Source organism: Hermetia illucens, chromosome 3 (assembly GCF_905115235.1).
Source record: "Hermetia illucens chromosome 3, iHerIll2.2.curated.20191125, whole genome shotgun sequence".
Classification (NCBI taxonomy): Eukaryota; Metazoa; Arthropoda; class Insecta; order Diptera; family Stratiomyidae; genus Hermetia; species Hermetia illucens.
Genome location: NC_051851.1, coordinates 34602568 through 34620173, shown reverse-complemented (window position 1 = coordinate 34620173; position 17606 = coordinate 34602568). Strand labels below are relative to the sequence as shown.

Here is a 17606-nt window from a genome sequence, read left to right as displayed (position 1 = left end):
CGGCCCACCTAGCGTGGAATTTTGGCATATTAAAGCTAAATGCCGCGGTCAATGATGGCATCAGAGTATACTGTGAAATGATCAACAGCCAGAAACCCCAAAAATTGAAAAATATGTAGTTAAAATCGGGATTCAACCACATAAACAATATTCAAGCTTCAACCGCAATGAATTTTGACTTCAAATAATGGACGTCGAGTGCATTTCACTGTCCGGTCTGTCGTCAACTACTCAATGCAACACTGAATAAAATTTTTATTTACAAATTTCACAACGGTTTTTCGTCACCGCACAACTATACATCGCGAATAATTGAAACCACATTTTCGCGGAATCTAGTTTATCCAAGCAAACCACATATCCAAAAATACGTAGATAGTAATCGAATGAGTGTCCACGATGAGTATTTTTCAAAAAGTCAACTCAAACTTTTCACGTAGCTTTCTGTTTAGTTGGTAATTTGATGACCAGAGTATATTTAAAGGAAAATGCCATATTTTCGTTTCAATTTTCCGTAAAGTACGTTTCATTTCATCTTTCGTATCGTTTTTTTACAGTCAGAAAAATTGGAATGGATGATAACTACCACCAAAGTGTTTTTGACGAGAGTATGGAACTCATACAAACTCCGCTCATAGCTCCGTCTAGTACACATTACTTGCATCATCATAAGGTCGTTTCGTATCCTTATAATATAACCGCATTTCAAGGAGGCAACTCACCAAAGGATACCGTAATAACTAACTACACTGACAAGAAAAGTACGTTCCATTTTTAAGAAAAAAAGACAAGAAAGATATTAGGATTCATGTTACACCAGTTACTTTTTTGTTGATTGTCTTCATATTGTATTTTTATTAACCCGAATCAGAAATCCTTTTGTTTGAAAATAAACGTGACGTGTCGCCCACACCGAGCCGGACACGAAAGTCAGGAGGAAAATACTGCAATTTTGGTACAATTTGTTGTGTTTAGCAATGCGTGTTCATCCAGTTCTCATTTCCTGTTAAAAGTTCAGTGCCAGCATGTCATTCCACGTTGCAAATACTCTCCACCGACTTTGTATTCTTTTCCCAACTCCAACTAGGAAACTTCTGTTCTAAAGCTGCTGCAAGTTCATGCTTGCATTATCCTTGTGCACTATTTACATATGTTTAACATTTTTATGTTTCATTTTACTTTTGGGTCACACAGCATCCGTAATGATATGAGATGTCTAGGATAACTCCGAGAGATAACACCACGAAGCCATTTTATTTTCGCTTCTGGTAGTACACGGCATCGCAAAAGGATGTTCATAAATTTTTTTTGCACGTATAACTTACAACCCCATGAGCTGCCCCAGTTCAAAAATGTCCCTATTGATGTTGTCTAAAGCCCTGCGTTTCTTCCTTCTGCCTCGTTATTTTATATTGCAGTATAAATGCACGACAGATTACCATCGCTATGTCCCGATTTCTTACAACTTCTATTGATCTATCAGTTTAATATAAATTCACCCCGCAATCTTAACCTTTGCTTCAACTATTTCATGTTTGTAAAACTCCCTTTCCGTTAATATTAAGAATTTTATAATTAATGTCGGTTCATTGAATTTGCTCCTGAAGCTCTTTAATTGCCTTAAAAGGACTATTATGTTTTTTATAGCTGTCGCAGGCATATTATAGTAAATGCAAATGGAAAACTCACCAGAAGCAAACTGCTCCTCAATCTTTACGTTTGATGTCACCAATTTCATAATCGAGGCACATTCTGTTTCCATTTCAGAACTGTAGTGAACACTTCGAAGTTCACACTCTATTGCCCATTTAATGCCCTCTCATTTCTTGCTTCCTTCTTTTGAGCTTTTTCTATGACTTTCAAGCGGTGTCAAAATCCGAAAAATCGAATAATCGTCTTATATTTTTTGTTAGCAATTTCTTTAGGTGACACCCCATCTATTTACAGAACTCATATATCTTTTCCAGAAACGGTTCTAATATTTTGATTCTGAAAGTGTTTACTTCGTTGTCGAAATATTCATTAAAAGAAAAAAAAAAACAACTATATGTCGATTTATATAAAAAGTATCACTAAGGGTGCCCTATATGGTTTTCATTCCTCTGTTGGTGGATTATAATGCTTCAACCAGACCCATGTGCCATTACTCGCAGTTACCTGAAATGCGCCCAAACTCCTCGCACGACTTCTCGAGACAACCACATTTCTCCTCTACTTTTCTGCCCCAAATGCCCTTGAAGCGACACACTGGTCGACCATCTTGGGAGATTCGATTCCACTGCATGGCGCAGCCTGCTTAGCCCCTTGTCGCCCCTCCTTAATGTTTGACCTATCCACTGCCAATTTCATCTTCCGATCATATTGCTTTGGGTGACACGACTATGCACAGACCAAGTTCCTTGTTTATAATAGTATCAGGCCAACGTACGCCGATGACATGGCGGAGATAGGTGACAAGAAGAAATAATATCGGTAACAAGATGAAACCGTAGCGACTGCCCTTTGGACCTCAAAATACTCTGGTGTTTTACCTTGGTGTAATACGTGACATTTTGAGCCATCATATGTTGCTGTTAATTTGTTGGACCCCTCCCCCCTTGCGTAGAGCACTCTAGATACACCCCCCCCCCATCCAACTGTTCAATGAAGAACCGGTGAAGCGAAGATTTGATAACGCATAGTGTTCGAAAATGATCCGTAATATATTGATGCGGTCAATGCAGGAGATTCCAGAGCAAAAAACAGCCTGATCTCAGTCAATCAAGCTTTTGAGATGTTCCTCGATGCGTTCCAGGATTATTTAATTATTTTATTATCTTTGCGACGGCAGGGAGACCTGCGTGCTCCTCTTCAATTGTCACACTCAAAATGGGCTTTCTTCTTCCTAACGATGATTCCCTTGTTCTAATCTCTGAGAAAGGTCTCGGTTTCCAAATATTTCTGTACAGTGGAAGTATACATACAGTAACTGCAGGTGCAGTGACAAACAACTCTGCAGGGAGACCGTCATGCCCAGGGGCTTTACTCCGTTTGAGTGCATTAATGGTCAAAATTATTTCTTTTCTAATTAGGGGAACAATTTTTATCCGCATTTTAGGGTGACTAGTCATTTCATCCACTCGGGGAGGAACATCACGGGATGTGGTACAATTAAGGAGCACGGTGAAGTATTCTTTCCATCTCTCCAGTTCCTCATCGTTATGGATGAGGAGTCGACCATTAACATACTTCACAGCACCTTAGAAGATTTCGAATTACGGCACCACGAATTGTGTCGTCCTTCCGAAAGTATTGCGTTCTCCAACATCATTCGCATTCCTGACTAACGCAATAGTAAATTCCTTTTTCTCACGGCACACACTACGCTGAACTTCGCGGAATTTCGTCCGTTATCGAAGTTCTAGCGCATTGCACTTGCGCACATTGAGGAGACAACTCGCAAATCTACCGCTTTTCGCAAAATGGTCAATCTGATTGCCGGTAAGCTACCAATACCGGGGCGGCGGAAGCTGCAAGAATCCACAAACTTCCCATTATTATCGTTGCGGTCGCCAAGACTTTGATTGACTCCGCACCACAAACCCGAGCAAGTTGTTATCATCCTTTGGCATTCAGATCACCCATCATGATCACAATGTCACATTTAGAAATATTCTCCTGAACTGTGTGTAATTGCTCGTGGAAAGCATCCTTTTCCACTATATCGGAAGCCTGCGTTGGTAAATAGTACTGGACAATTGTGATGCTTCTTAACCTGGGCCGGAACCTTACAGTCAGGAAGCTGTCAGCAACCGGCTCCCAAATCAAAAGAGTAAGCCTTGCGGTAGCCATCGGAAGCAGCCCAACGCCGAATTCGCGTCTACTATCACTTAGGTTTCCAGAGTTCAAAAGGGCATTGCCACAAGAAGTAGACGAGTATTCTTCAAAGTCCCACCATCTTACTTCGTCTAGGCCCCGAATCTCCAGCTTATATCGCTGAAATTCCCGCTCGAATTGGAGAAAGTGAACATTATGAGGGCCCTCGCTACTGTTCTCAAAGAAACCAATCATAGCCCGTTTTCGATAGCCAGGAGAGGTCAGTCCTTATGCGAGTCGTTGTTGACGTAGAATTTTCCAGCCTATACATTGTATGTGCTATCCATAATTTGAAACAATTTAAAAATTATGTTCGGACTCTAGGTTAAGAATAGGGAATATGCAAACGCGGAAACAAATTAAATATATCAAACCGTCGTAATTGATGGTGTATCACCTCCTTTGGACTTTGACTTTCTGAATGTACCGCCACCCAGGATCTCGATCCTTCAATCACGTCCTCTAATTCATGGGTCCCAGCAATGATGGGCTATCTTTGCCTATTGAACTTGCCAAGAGTGTATTTGGTTTTTTCACTGGTGTTTGGCCTTTGGGCTGCTCAAATACCTTTTCAGCTACCTTTTTAGGAATTTGAATATTGTCCATGCGCTAGACGTGGCTATCATAATTTTTTTTTTTTTTTGGGGTAGGGTAGGTGAATGCATTTACACACACAGTGTTGGACTCCCGATTCGGTACGTCGTCGGACTACCAACTAAACACCTCCCCGTCGTCAGAGAGCTAGCCTGGAACCGTTTGTCACACTACTTCGGGCTAGTCCCCGAACTCTGCCGCTTTGCGGAGCCTTCAAATCAGGGAATTCCTTTCACCAACGGGAGGGGAGAGGAGGAAGGGAACTGTCAGTTCAAGGAACCACTCGTCTAGAGTGTGTTGCCGTTCTTCGCGAGCAACCACCTCCCTTGGCTGATCACTCTTGCGCTTGTATATGGCCTGACGCTCCCTAGCAAGAAGGGCAACGGGGATAACTTCCGCGATCACCATCACGGCCGGTTCAGAGACAGTGCGGTACGCAGACGCCACCCGTAAAGCTCCCCGTCTCTGTACTTGCGCGAGTAGTTTACGACATATAACCTTTTTAAGAGCGCCAGCCCATACCTCTGCGCCGTAGAGCAGGACAGACTGGGTTGAGCTCATCACGAGACGTCGCCTACTAGACGTAGAGCCCCCAATGTTTGCCATTAGCCTACTTAACGCCGAAACTCCAGCCGCATCCTTGTTCGCTGCTGCTTGGATTTGCTCAGAAAAGCTCACCTTTAAGTCAAGAGTCAACCCGAGGTACTTTACCGCTGATTTTGACCCAACGATTGACTCGCCGAACGATATGGGACGCAGGGTCGGAATTCTCTTTTTAGTCAGGATGACTACTTCGGTTTTTTCCAGTGCAAGGTTGAAACCATGAGTAGTCATTCATCCGCTTACCCGTCGCATCAATATGCCGAGTCTGCTTTGCGCCTGACTGTCATAGGTGTCCAGAGGTCCGGCCCTAGGATGGATCCCTGTGCTACCCCCGACGTGACCTCCATCCACCTTTGACCCTCTAGTGTTTCATAGAGCATCCGTAAGAAATAGTTCGGCACGTTGAAGGTATTGTCTAGTGTGCCTAGAATGTCTTTCCATCTTACGGAATTGAAGGCGTTTCTGACGTCAAGCGTTACGAGGAGCACCACCAGTCGAGTTCGGCGGCTATGTGCCTCTGCTCGTCGAACGGCTATCATAATGACGGCCTATCTACGGCCCTGATTTCAGATATTCTGGTAGTCTGGATCATTCTCAACATATATGGTGAACTTTAACATTTCAGACTGGCATTACTCAATACATTTAATCTTGGCTTATGGGGTTACACATATTGCAGTAGGAGCCTTGCCTTGTTGCCCCTTTCTTTCCTGTTGACTGGTTATAGTTACAGTCATCATATAATAATATTAATCGTTGGCTCAAAAGTCGAATTGGATCAGGGCCTTAAGGTTTGTTAGAGCACTTCATTCAAGACCCTAACGATACACTACAGTACACTGTAGAAGGCAATGTGCTCAACTTTGTGCTCGCCCGAAATTATTATCCTGATTTGACTGAACCGACCTTCCGTATGACAACCTTATGCTCTAACCATCAACTATCCGGGCACATAATAATAATAATAATCGTTGGCGCAACAATCCATATTGGATCAGGGCTTTGGAGTGTGTTAGAGCACTTCATTCAAGACCGTAACGGTACACATGAGGCAATGTGGTCAGCATTGCGCTCGCCCGAGATTATTACCCTGATTTGACTCAGGTACTCATTCATAGCTGAGTCGACTGGTATCCGACGTCAAATCACGATACAAATTCCACTGCCACCAGTGAGATTTGAACCGCGACCTTCCGTATGACAGCCTAGTGCTCTAACCACTGAGCTATCCGGACACATATTGACCGTTAATAAAGAATAAGGACCTTTCGAAACCGGGTAAGCACGACATGTCAGAATTCAAGCCACTAATTTCATAAATTACAACAACTAGTTCTTTGCTATCGACTATTATTAAGGTGTTTTTTTGTTGGCAATATTTTAAAATTAAAGGAGAACTAGCAACACATTGTTTCCAAATTTTCCTAACATGCCCTTTGGGGAGGCGGCTGGTAAGAAAAACTAACGGGCGATCAACATTTTTTCCCGATCTACTGCCTACTCCCCAAAGGATCCAAATCATAATTGTAGTGAAATACCATCTCTTCCTCTTCCTCACATTCGCTACAAAAAGCCGATTACACAATCTTAAATTTTTCCAAGTGGTAATTAAGAGAGGGTGCTACATTAGAAGGGGATCCGGTTCCCCTCACCTTTGTTCATCATCTTATTAATGTTCTTTTGGTTTTCTAAATATAACCAATCCGTACAAAACGATATATACAGGGTGCGGCAGCATAACTTCCTTTTTTCAAAACTCAATAAAAACTATTGTATGCATCGGAAAATATTTATTTATTTTTTATAACGTAGGTGCATGTCTAAAGTTTTTATTTACATTGTTTTGAAGATCAAATCTGTTAGGTGACGTCCCCCATTCTCCATACATTGCGTAAACCGATTTCTGGGGTTTGTCATAACTCTTGTTAGCATAGCAGGTGTTATGTTGGCAATTTCTTCTTGGATGTTGGTCTTCAAATCTTGTAGGGTTCTTGGACGGTTCACATAAACACGAGATTTCAAAAAACCCCATAGAAAAAAATCACAAGGGGACAGATCGGGAGAGCGTTCCGGCCATTCCAAATCGCCTCTAATTGAGATAAGGCGCTCTGGAAAGTGTTCCCTCAAAACAGCCATTGATGCTCTTGAAGTGTGTGCTGTTGCACCGTCTTGTTGGAACCAAGTGTCCCCCAAATCCAAATTTTCTAGCTGTGGGAAAAAAAAATTCTGTAGTATGTTTACATACCGGTCCGAATTCACTGTCATTGTAACCTCACTGCTTCAATGTTCTCAGGTGATCTAACGGGCCGAGGGACTCCAGTTCTTCCTTTTGTCGCACTTGCAGTTTGTCTGAATGTAGTGACCCATGTAACAATTGATTTGCGGTCTGGGACGGGAGCCAACGGGGCTAAATTAAAGCGATTCCGAAATGCACGCTGTGTTGCAATAACCGAACATCCGCTTGAAAAGTAAACCTCAACGGCAAAGGCACGCTCCTCACTATTCCAACGCATGATGGCGACTGAACCATGTCGGGACAAAACTTTACAGTATCCCCTCTTGAACGAGACCACTAGCGCTCCGCTATGACATCAACTAACTGAGTGGCGCGCATTTTAAAAAAGGAAGTTATGCTGCCGCACCCTGTACAAGAGAGGGATCCAAAAGTAGTTTTTTAGAAGGCATTGCTTTGTCTGGAGATGGAGTGCTTGATAACTGCGCTTGCAAAAAGAACCTGCTTTTGAAAATTTTGATCGATAGTTGAGGCTATTTGAATTTTGAAACTTAGGGAAAGTTCTAAAGGTAGCTTCTTACATTTAGGCTCTTGATTCATGCTAAAATTCGGGGCCGTAAATTTTCTTAGGAAAGTGTTTGCTGTACTCTTCTAAAGCCTACTGAACTGAAGACCTCTCTCTTTATGTGAAACTGAACTCTCATGCCATCTTATCTAACCTACTCCGTAGCCACGACCGTTTTTCTTGAATCTTGTCAGCTACTAAAATTCGAAAAAAAAATTATTTGAAATATACTGCAAGAAAAGCTTTTTGTCTTTCGAAAATTGAACCCTAAAGTTCGATTGTCCTTTATAAAGCCTTTGATAAATAAATCCCACAGGGAATACGTGGTCGTTGTCAACATTACTTTGGAGCATGAAGACTTAAAACTTTTCTTGTATTACACTCATAATTTCAGCAACGACATCCAACCATCTCTCAGTTTCGTCCAATTTGCCGGGTTCATTGCTCACTGCCCTCAAGAAACTTGTAACTTACTTCAGAATTTGCAGTTTTCACAGTGTATTACTCCTCACCTCCTTCTTATTTACCCTTTTTGCCTATGTTTAGTTTGGTTCCCATTTCGCAAATTTCATGTCAATGTAAAATCCGGTCCCAATAGCTTTCGAAACTTCTTACTAAATAATAAACAGGGCATTTCTTTCGATCATGGTAACATTTCTACTAAGCGCCTGTAAAGTAATCATTAGCCAGGAGTCACTTCCCCCCGCCGAGACACTTATTCCTACACAAGAAAGCAACGATGCTATACTTACCAAGAATTAACGTTCATTTTACACATATCCTCTGGCCCTAAAGTCATTATCAAGATCAATGATGCGACAACCGGTGTCCATTCTGGGCATAACTCAATTGGAACTTCCAGATTGTTTGCTTGTGACCCAGGTTATCAAAAATCATTATACATGAAGCCTGGTAAAGTCATGGTCAATAATAAAAGCGCTGGTCTTTTGGGGAGTTCCAAAATCTTTGAGAAGTATATCGACTATCAATAGCGTTATCTCATCCCATGTCAGATTGCTGGTCTTCTACATTCTCTCTTCTTCTTTAATAATTAGTCTCTTTTATCCGAATGTTGACCTTTGGTTTATTCTCCGTATCTGTGTTGCAGTCTATGCAAACACCGCTCTTTTCAGTTACTTTTCTGTTCTGGTTGCACCTCTCTCCCTAATAAAAAACGTCTCCTGGTTGTATTATCTGTGGTTAAATCAGTGTTAAACACTTACTCAATTCCATGTTTTCCTTTCTGAAGCGTATGGAATGTTCGACTCTTGAACTTTCATCTTCAATCTTATTCATGAGGATATCGAAGATGTAATTTATCTCTTTTTCCCTTCTCTCCGTATTGAGTATTTCCTGTGTTGAACACGACCGGTGTATCGCAACCTCTGCCTAAAATGTCGTATTCGATTGCTCGCTATGGAAGTCATTGTCATCCCAAAATTCTGTCAAACGCACAACATTTCATCACAGATTATTGTTCTTTTGCTTAGATTTCGAAATATTCGCTTACAAATTTTAACTTCCTTTCTGACCTGCGTTATACTTGCCAGTGATTCTTCATCATCATCATCAACGACGCAACATCCGTCCTGACCTACGCCATCGCTCCATCTCAGGCAGGGTATGCCTCGTCTTCTTTTTCTACCATAGATATTGCCCTTATAGACTTTCCGGGTGGGATCATCCTCATCCATATGAATTAAGTGACCCGCCCACCATTACCTATTGAGCCGGATTTTATCCACAACCTGACCGTCATGGTATCGCTCATAGATTTCGTCGTTATGTAGGCTATGGAATCGTCCATCCTCATGTAGGGAGCCAAAAATTGTTGTAATTTTCGACCCTAGATAGGAGAAATTTTCAGCGAAAACTATAAAGATAGTCTCCTATCTTTATTGTTTTCGTTTGACCAGTGCGATTCGATGTTGTTCATTCTTTGGTTTTTGGCGCCACCGTGTACTTCGTCTTGTCTTAATTGATGTGCCAAGTTGAAGAGGACACATGATAGGCCATCAACTTGTCGTAGTCCCTTGTTGATGTTGAATGGTCTCAATAGTCATCCGCTGCTTTTATCTGACTTCGCGCAGCCACAGTCAGTCCTATCAATTTTGTTAGGATACCAAATTCTCTCATAAAAACTAACTGTACTGGAACTAACTAAACTGTACACGGGTTTTACTATGTATATACTGTCATAACCGGCTTTAAAATCGATGAAAGGATGGTACAACTGATGTCCATATCCCAACAGCTTTTCCATCGCTTGCCGCACAGAGAAAATCTGATCTATTGCTTATTTGCCTGGAGTGAAGCCTCTTTGGTATGGGCCAATGATGCGCGTATGGGGCTATTCAGCCTAGTAAGATAGCGGAGGATATCTTATAGATGGTACTCAGCAAGGTGATACCTCTATAATTGCTGCACTGCGTGATGTCCCCTTTTTTATGTATGAGTCAGATAATTCCTCATTGCCAGTCGTCAGGCATTGATTGGCTGTCCCACATCTTGAGAACCAGTTGATGAACCACTTGGTGTAATTGGTCGCCTCCAAATTTAACCAATTCAGGTGTAATTCCATCGGCTTCTGGCGACTTATTGTTATGGATTGTTTCCTCTATGCTTTGTGGTGGCAGCATTTGTCCGCCATCTTCAGTTGGCAGGACCTCCAACTCGTCAATATTATGGTTGTTGAGCAAAATATTTAACCCGTCACTCCAATATGCCCATTCGGTCAGAAATCAGATTTCCCTCTTTGTCTCGGCAGGATGAGCATCGAGGTGTATAAGGCTTCATGCTGTTAACTTGTTGGTAAAACTTCCACGCCTGGTGCGGTTACTCCCTGTACTTTTCTAGTTCACAGACTCGTTGGTTCTCCCAGGATTCCTTCTTCCGTCTGCGAAATCGCTTCTCCGCTCGACGGAGTTCGTGATAAGTCTCTGCGGGTGCCCGCGTTCTTTGAGAATCCAACATTACTCGGTATGCAGCACTCTTCCGTTCCGTTGCTAGCTTACATTCATCGTCAAACCAGCTGTTCCGACTCCTTTTGCCGCTGAGGCCAAATATATTTGTGGCCGTATCAATGCCAACGCTCTTCAGGTGGTTGTGAAGATCATTTCTTGATGCTTGATCTCCAAGACATCTGTTGCCAGCGGTTATTGTGGCATCCATTTCCCCTTATAGGTGTTGCGGAGGGCTGTGTTGTGAATGGCTTCGGTATTCACTCTCACCTCAGAGGGGATTGTAGGTGGTGTCGCAATTCGAGCTCGGAGCACCATTCCAACGAGATAGTGATCCGAGTCAATATTGGCCCCCCTATATATTCTGACATTCGTCAAGGCTGAGAGGTGCCGGCGTTCTATCAGCACGTGGTCAATTTTGTTTAAAGTGGTCCCGTCTGAAGACGCGCACGTATGTTGTGGACCGCTTTCCGCGCAAACCAGGTGCTTCCAACAACCGCTTCGTGCGATACTGAATAATCCGCAGTCCATTATCATTGGTATCCTTATGCAAGCTATGGGAGCCGACGTATCGCCCGTATACGGGCTCCGTCCCTACTGGATTGTTAAAATCTCCAAGTATGATTTTGATATCATACTTGGGATACGCTTCATGGGTTAGCTCAACTGCCTTGAAGAAGGTATCCTTCTCCGATTCTGCAAGTTCCTCTGTAGGGACGTGAACATTAATGAGGCTTATATTTCTAAATTTGCCCCGCAGTGCATTGCCTTTCGCTGATATTTTCAAAGCCGATAACAGCAAGTTTCATTTTTCGGCTGACTAAGCAACTTACTACGAGCACATGGTTTACTGGGTGGCCACTGTTACATCAGACCTATATTGGGACAGGGTATTGGCTACCTGCTTGGCAGCTCGATCTCTGCTCAGGGAGCGCATATTCCATGACAAAATGCGCAAATCGTTATTCCGTTGTCGTTACTGGGTTCGTCATTGTAAAGTCCGAGGCTCCTTGCCAGTGATTGCTTTTCCAAAGTAGCTGGCAATTCATCAGCAACCACGACCAAAATGACCATTTGTAGTTGTGTTTCTACATTTTGCTAATGATTTTAATCCTGCTGGCTGATGTTCAAACTTTCCCAACAAATCTTGTTAGCGTTCATATCACTTCATAAAATATCCTTGCTTCCCTGTTGACCATTCGCGATTAGTTATCCTCCGTAGCCTGAAGACTTTTCGAAATTATCAGGTTAGAACCAAGTCTAGCGCTCCCGTTATCATGCGCTATGGTAGGTCATACAGCAACAATTGATCTGGTGACTAATAGAAGCAGGGACCACATACATACAGTACTGCAAATTGGTATATGTGCTTCCATTTTTACACCTTAAAAGAAGATAGTACGGATTGTGCGTTTCGCCCCAGGTATTGAAAGTCGACTCCCGTAACTTACTAGTTGGGAAGTCAAGGGTCCTCACGGTTTCGTCTTCAGAAGCTACTCTATTTCTACCCTATTTCTTCTCTACGGAAGAGTACGACCGAAAGCGATTACTAGTGTTGTTGGCTGTGAATATGTAAATTCAGCCATGGGTATAAATTTTTGAATTAATATATCCGGAACCAACAACGTCCGTTGCCACTTTCAATCAGAGGTGTAGCAACATCTAAAGAGTTGCCTCTACCCTGACGATTAAACTGTCGGTGATTTTAGACAACACCAATCCTCTTCTCATCTGAAACCAGATGAAGGGCCTTTTGAACAATGGTTTGCTAAGCACTGGCTTTCTCAAACATCGTTGAGAGGGAAGCAGTAATATATAAATCAAACGAAGCAAAGATGGATGGAATTTACTCTGTTTCCGTCCATCCACCGCCTGGAAGATCCTTTCCCCTCAACCCTGGCGTCGGCTATCCTGATCATTATTCTGTTAAGGGAAAGTCGCACCGCGTCCTTAAAACACTATTGTGCCCTTTTTACTGGTTATGGTGTACCTATTGATCATAATATCTCAAGCAGACGTATCACCGTTAGGAACTTTAGTATGTTCCCTACTTCCAGATCTTTCAACTTGGCATCTGGAATTAAGTGTTCTCCCAGATGTCTCGACCTACTTTACACAAGTGCCGGACACTGTCCCAGGACGTGTATAGAGGTTTCGTCACACTCCGTGACCAGTGAGAATTCCCATTATGATTCGAAGGTTCTTTTTGGTGGAGTATAAACAATCCTTTGTGCCCATGGGTTCGTATGCCCCAATAAGCACCCTGTACTGCTCCATCCCTGGTAGGCCCGCCCAGTATAGTTCCCTGAACCATTCTTCTTCATTTCTTAGAGTCATAGCCATGAAACCGTTTCCGATTTCACAAAAGGGTTCTGGCCCGTGTAAAGGCGTCCCTGCTCCCTTCTTGGCTAATTCGCCTAGCATGGCCTGGAACCCAAAGTGTCCAGACCTTGTTGGACGACTCGAGTGTATTCAGCCCATATCCCATATTCCCAGCCCATATTCCCATATCAGTTTAGAGTTCACCTGGTTGGGCCTAAGTGCCTTGATCGCTGCTTGGCTATCGGTGAGAATTGCTATGTTCAGCCCTCTGTAGTTTCTTTGGAGATTAAAAGAGGCACATTTGTCTATGGCATATATTTTCGCCTGGAATACGCTGGTGTACCTGCCCATTGACTCAAAGTACATTTTCCTTGGACCAATGACACCGGAACCCGCTCCCTCTGCTGTAAGGGATCCGTCAGTGTACTAAGTAATCAGTTGCTGGTTTAAGCCATATGTCGCAGCCACGCTCTCCCAAAGTTTTTCAAACTTCTTATCGAAGTGAAACCTCGTTGTCATGTTATTCCTTGGTATTAGTAACTCGGAATACCGACTAAAAAAATATCAATCTTCCTTCGGTTTAGGCAACCATCCGGAAGATTGCCCTCCTTGCCTGCATCTGTATGTGCAGATGAAGAAGGGTTAATCCCAGAAGGACCCTTCAGGGATGTCGTTGGGCATGTCCTCATTGCCCCACTGATACACACCAAGCCGGTCTTTGAAGGTTATGTAATTCCCTAGCTTGTGTGCTGAGTTCGGTTCTTTCTGCCCAGATTACCGCCCCATGGGTAAACATTGGCCTTACTTTTGCAGTATATATCCAAAGTAGTAACTTCGTGAGTTTCCTGCAACTGTTTCCGATATGTGTCTTCCACAGTAATTTTTGGTCTAGCGTAATTCCCAAATATTTGACCTCTGTTTCTCGTTTCACCTCCATATAATGTAATCTTATGACTCTCAGGTGATCAAGCTTACGTCTCCTAGTGAATGGTACTATGGTGGTTTTGTCTGGGTTAATCCGCAGTCCCACTTTCCTGTACCAGGCACTAGTGGGGTATCTTCATATTTGCCCTACAGATTAAAACAATGTCATCTGCGTAACCCTGGACTTGTATTCCAGTATTTGTTAGCACGTCCAGGAGTTCGTCCATTACCATACTCCCCCCTTTTGAGTACGAACGCTAGCTATACTGATATTTGGGGCTCTGTTTTGGCCTCTTGTATTGACTAAGAAAGCGAATCTAGAAAGTCCTGCGGGTTTAACGTGAGTACCTGCCGTGAAGGCATAATCCCTCTTCGGACACGGATTGATTTTGGGACCACAATCAGAGCCCTGCCATGCAAGCACAGCGGTCCTGGCTTATACTGAGTGCAGGCTCAGCATTCATACTAGTGAATGCGAGGCCTATCTAACACCTCTGCCGTAACTAAGGAGTACAGCACCCGAGTTGTACAGCGCAACTCCACGCTCAAGCTCCCACTAGGGGGCCAACCGCAAATAACCGAGCCGAGAACACATCCTCCAGGAATTCTCTTGGAGCATATGCTCTCAGAGGGCCATCCCGGTACCCATGGTACCAGATAACCTCCGGTGAGGCTTCGTGGCAGAGTCACTTCAGATGAGTCCCTTGCAGATCGCCCTCCTCGAGTACGTGGGGACGGAACTCCCCAACGGGTTAACTGGAAACGAATCTAGAATTAGATTTTCCATTGTAATTTTCAAGATAAATATTGTTTGGCTTTTGCAAAACAAAGAAAATAAATCTGAAAAGAACTGTTCTTGCCGAGTCATTTGTAGTAGGTTACGCAGTTATCGGAGATTCAATATAAATATTTGCTCCAAAAATTGCATAAATAAAATTTTGAATGTTCGCTATGCACCCATATGCATACATATATACATATGTGATATAATTCATTAAGTTACTTAGAAGTACGCCATTAATCAAATTGTTAGAAATTTTTTACAGTAAAATAAACACACTTATTTTTACTGGAATCATTCATTTTAGTCCAAAACGCAAATACTGGAGCCTAGATCTCATTTATGTCCTTCTATCTGGAGGAGGTTAATTCGGATTTCGTTTAAATTAATTTCGCTCTCCATAATTAGTAAATACCCTTCATTTGTTAATAAGAATCAATTGGAATTTCAAAGAAACCCCTTGCAAACACTCAGCTAGGTTGTTTTCGAAACTTCAAACTTGACTACCCTCGACACCTTTAACGACGCATATTATTAATAATTCCCCCTTTATCAATGAAAAGCGAATTTATTTTATTTTGATTATATTTCTAAACCATATTTTCCAAAAATTTCTTGTATGTATGAGAATTGCACGCAAATGAAATCAGTTTTTTGCGCACAATTTGTTACCAGTACTTTTTACGAGTAATTCATTCATTCATTTTTTCCAGTTAACACTTTACAGTCATCATTATTACAAGAAAAAGTCCTTAGTGTGTGCTATTAACCCATAGAAACATAAACCCACTTGTTACACTCAACAAATCAGGAAAATGAAAAGCTTCTTAAAAAGTAGTTTGTAAATTATCAAATTAATATTTTGTGGTATTTTCCAAAGAAACAAATTTTATACAGAATATGAAGGAACACTTTAGGGAATATTTAATGCTAGAAATTAAGGAATTGATTTACTTTATTATTTATTTAGATTTACCTGTTATTGCTTGGTAGGTGTTGAGCCGCTTTGTCCCGAAAGTTGCTTTCAATGACAAACTGATTTGTAGACCCAAATATACGTAATTCCGAGGCGTGCAGACAGTGGTGGAATGAGAATACTTTGTACCATTTGAAACTAATGAAGATTATTTCCAGTCGAGTAAATTTCAGATGACTTCATTTTAGAGCTGAAAATTTCACTTTTGAATTATTCGAAGCCGAAAAAAATGATCTTTTTGAATTCTGTTCCAACAATGCAATATAAATGTATGGGTGTTTTTTTAATGAGCCCATCTCTGCCCAATGTGATGTGTTCGCAAGTACTCGTATTTGTTATTTAGGATTTAAAAGCAAATAAACCTCGTGGGTTGAAAATATGCTAGAAACTTCATTTAAATTCCCCCAGTCCACTCATATTTCTTCGACCACTTCAGAAAAACAAAACTTATATATATAAAAATGACTCTGATGACTCAGGAAGGAACGATTCTAATTCTTCCCAAAAAAATGCGCAGATTCTATCTTTTGTTTTCGTCCTTCTAGCCCAGTACTATCAGCTTCAAGCTCAATTGTTACCTTCATTAATAAAAGGCGAGCTGATAATCTAAGTAATAAAAATCATAAAATTAGGTCATTCATTCAACAAGTCCTTATACGTTAATATCAATCTTTGTACGCCTCACATTGAATTGTTTCAGAAAGGACGACAGATGTTCTTACGAACGATTTGTCTTCCCATATAGTGATCACTTCGCCAAAATTCTTACGGATATTCATGTCCTTTGCCTCCAAATTCATCAATTTGATGTGAAGGACATGAATATCCGAAACTCCAATTTTGGCCAGAAACCTTCTTAACATCTTAACAGAAGAAAACATCTTAACATCGAAGCGAAGAGCCTGCTGAAAAAACCTATGACTTGCTGAATGACAAAAAGGAAACCCTGAGCTCCTTAGTTGAAGGATACAGAGAATAGAAATTGTCCAAGAGGAGCACCGACCAAATAACAATATCGTCAAGGGATTTCGCACTGCATCCTAAAAGAACTATTGTGCCCCTTTATTGGTACCTGTATACCTGCAAACTATAGAAGTCGTTTAAACCTATAACCGATGATTATGTTCGCTAATTCCAAGTGTTTCCACCACAGAATGGTTCTGGTCCGTATAGCGGCGGCGCTGCTCCTTTCCTGGCCAACTGCTCCGCTGCTTCATTGCCCCCTAACTGAATGTGGCGTGAAACCCAGAGTATCCAGACTTTATTGACCGAGTCAAGCGTGTTCAGTCTGTTAAGGAATTCCCATACTAGTTTAGAATTTACCTGGTAAAACCTAAGTGCCACCAGCTATCGGTTAAAATAGCGATCTTCTGCCTCCTATAGTTCATTTTGAGGTTGAAGGCGGCACATCTACAGCGTATATTTCCGCCTGCAACATGCTGGTTATCCATTGATTCGCAGTTCGTTTCCCTTGGACCAATACTCGCGACACCTGCTCTATCTTCCGCAAGGGATCGGTCAGTGTACCAGGAAACCTCGTTGTCATGTTATCCCTTGTTATCAGTAATTCGGATTCCGCTAGAAACAATTTTCCTTCAATTTAGGAGACCCCCCCCCCCTCATTGGCACTCCCTGACATTCTAAAGATCGCCCTCCTTGCCTCCATCTGGATGTGCAGATGGAGAGTAGCAAATCATGGGAGGACGTCTAGGGATGCCGTTAGACATGTTCTTATTGCCCCACTTATACTCACGCAAGCCAATCTGGAGTTTGTATAACTCCCAGGCTGTTGC

At 42.1% G+C, this 17606-nt stretch overlaps 1 protein-coding gene across 6 annotated transcripts in view; it reads left to right on the top strand.

The window, feature by feature from the left end:
- The window catches only part of LOC119652430, a 425085-nt gene that overhangs the window by 351804 nt on the left and 55675 nt on the right, over window positions 1-17606 (top strand). For 5 of the 6 annotated variants that reach the window (XM_038056559.1, XM_038056558.1, XM_038056556.1 and 2 more), the window contains one exon: window positions 558-761. The exons of the other annotated variant lie outside the window; for it this stretch is intronic. In XM_038056559.1, the coding sequence (XP_037912487.1) occupies window positions 558-761 (204 nt within the window). The remainder of the gene's footprint in view (window positions 1-557; window positions 762-17606) is intronic. 6 annotated transcript variants of the gene reach the window in all.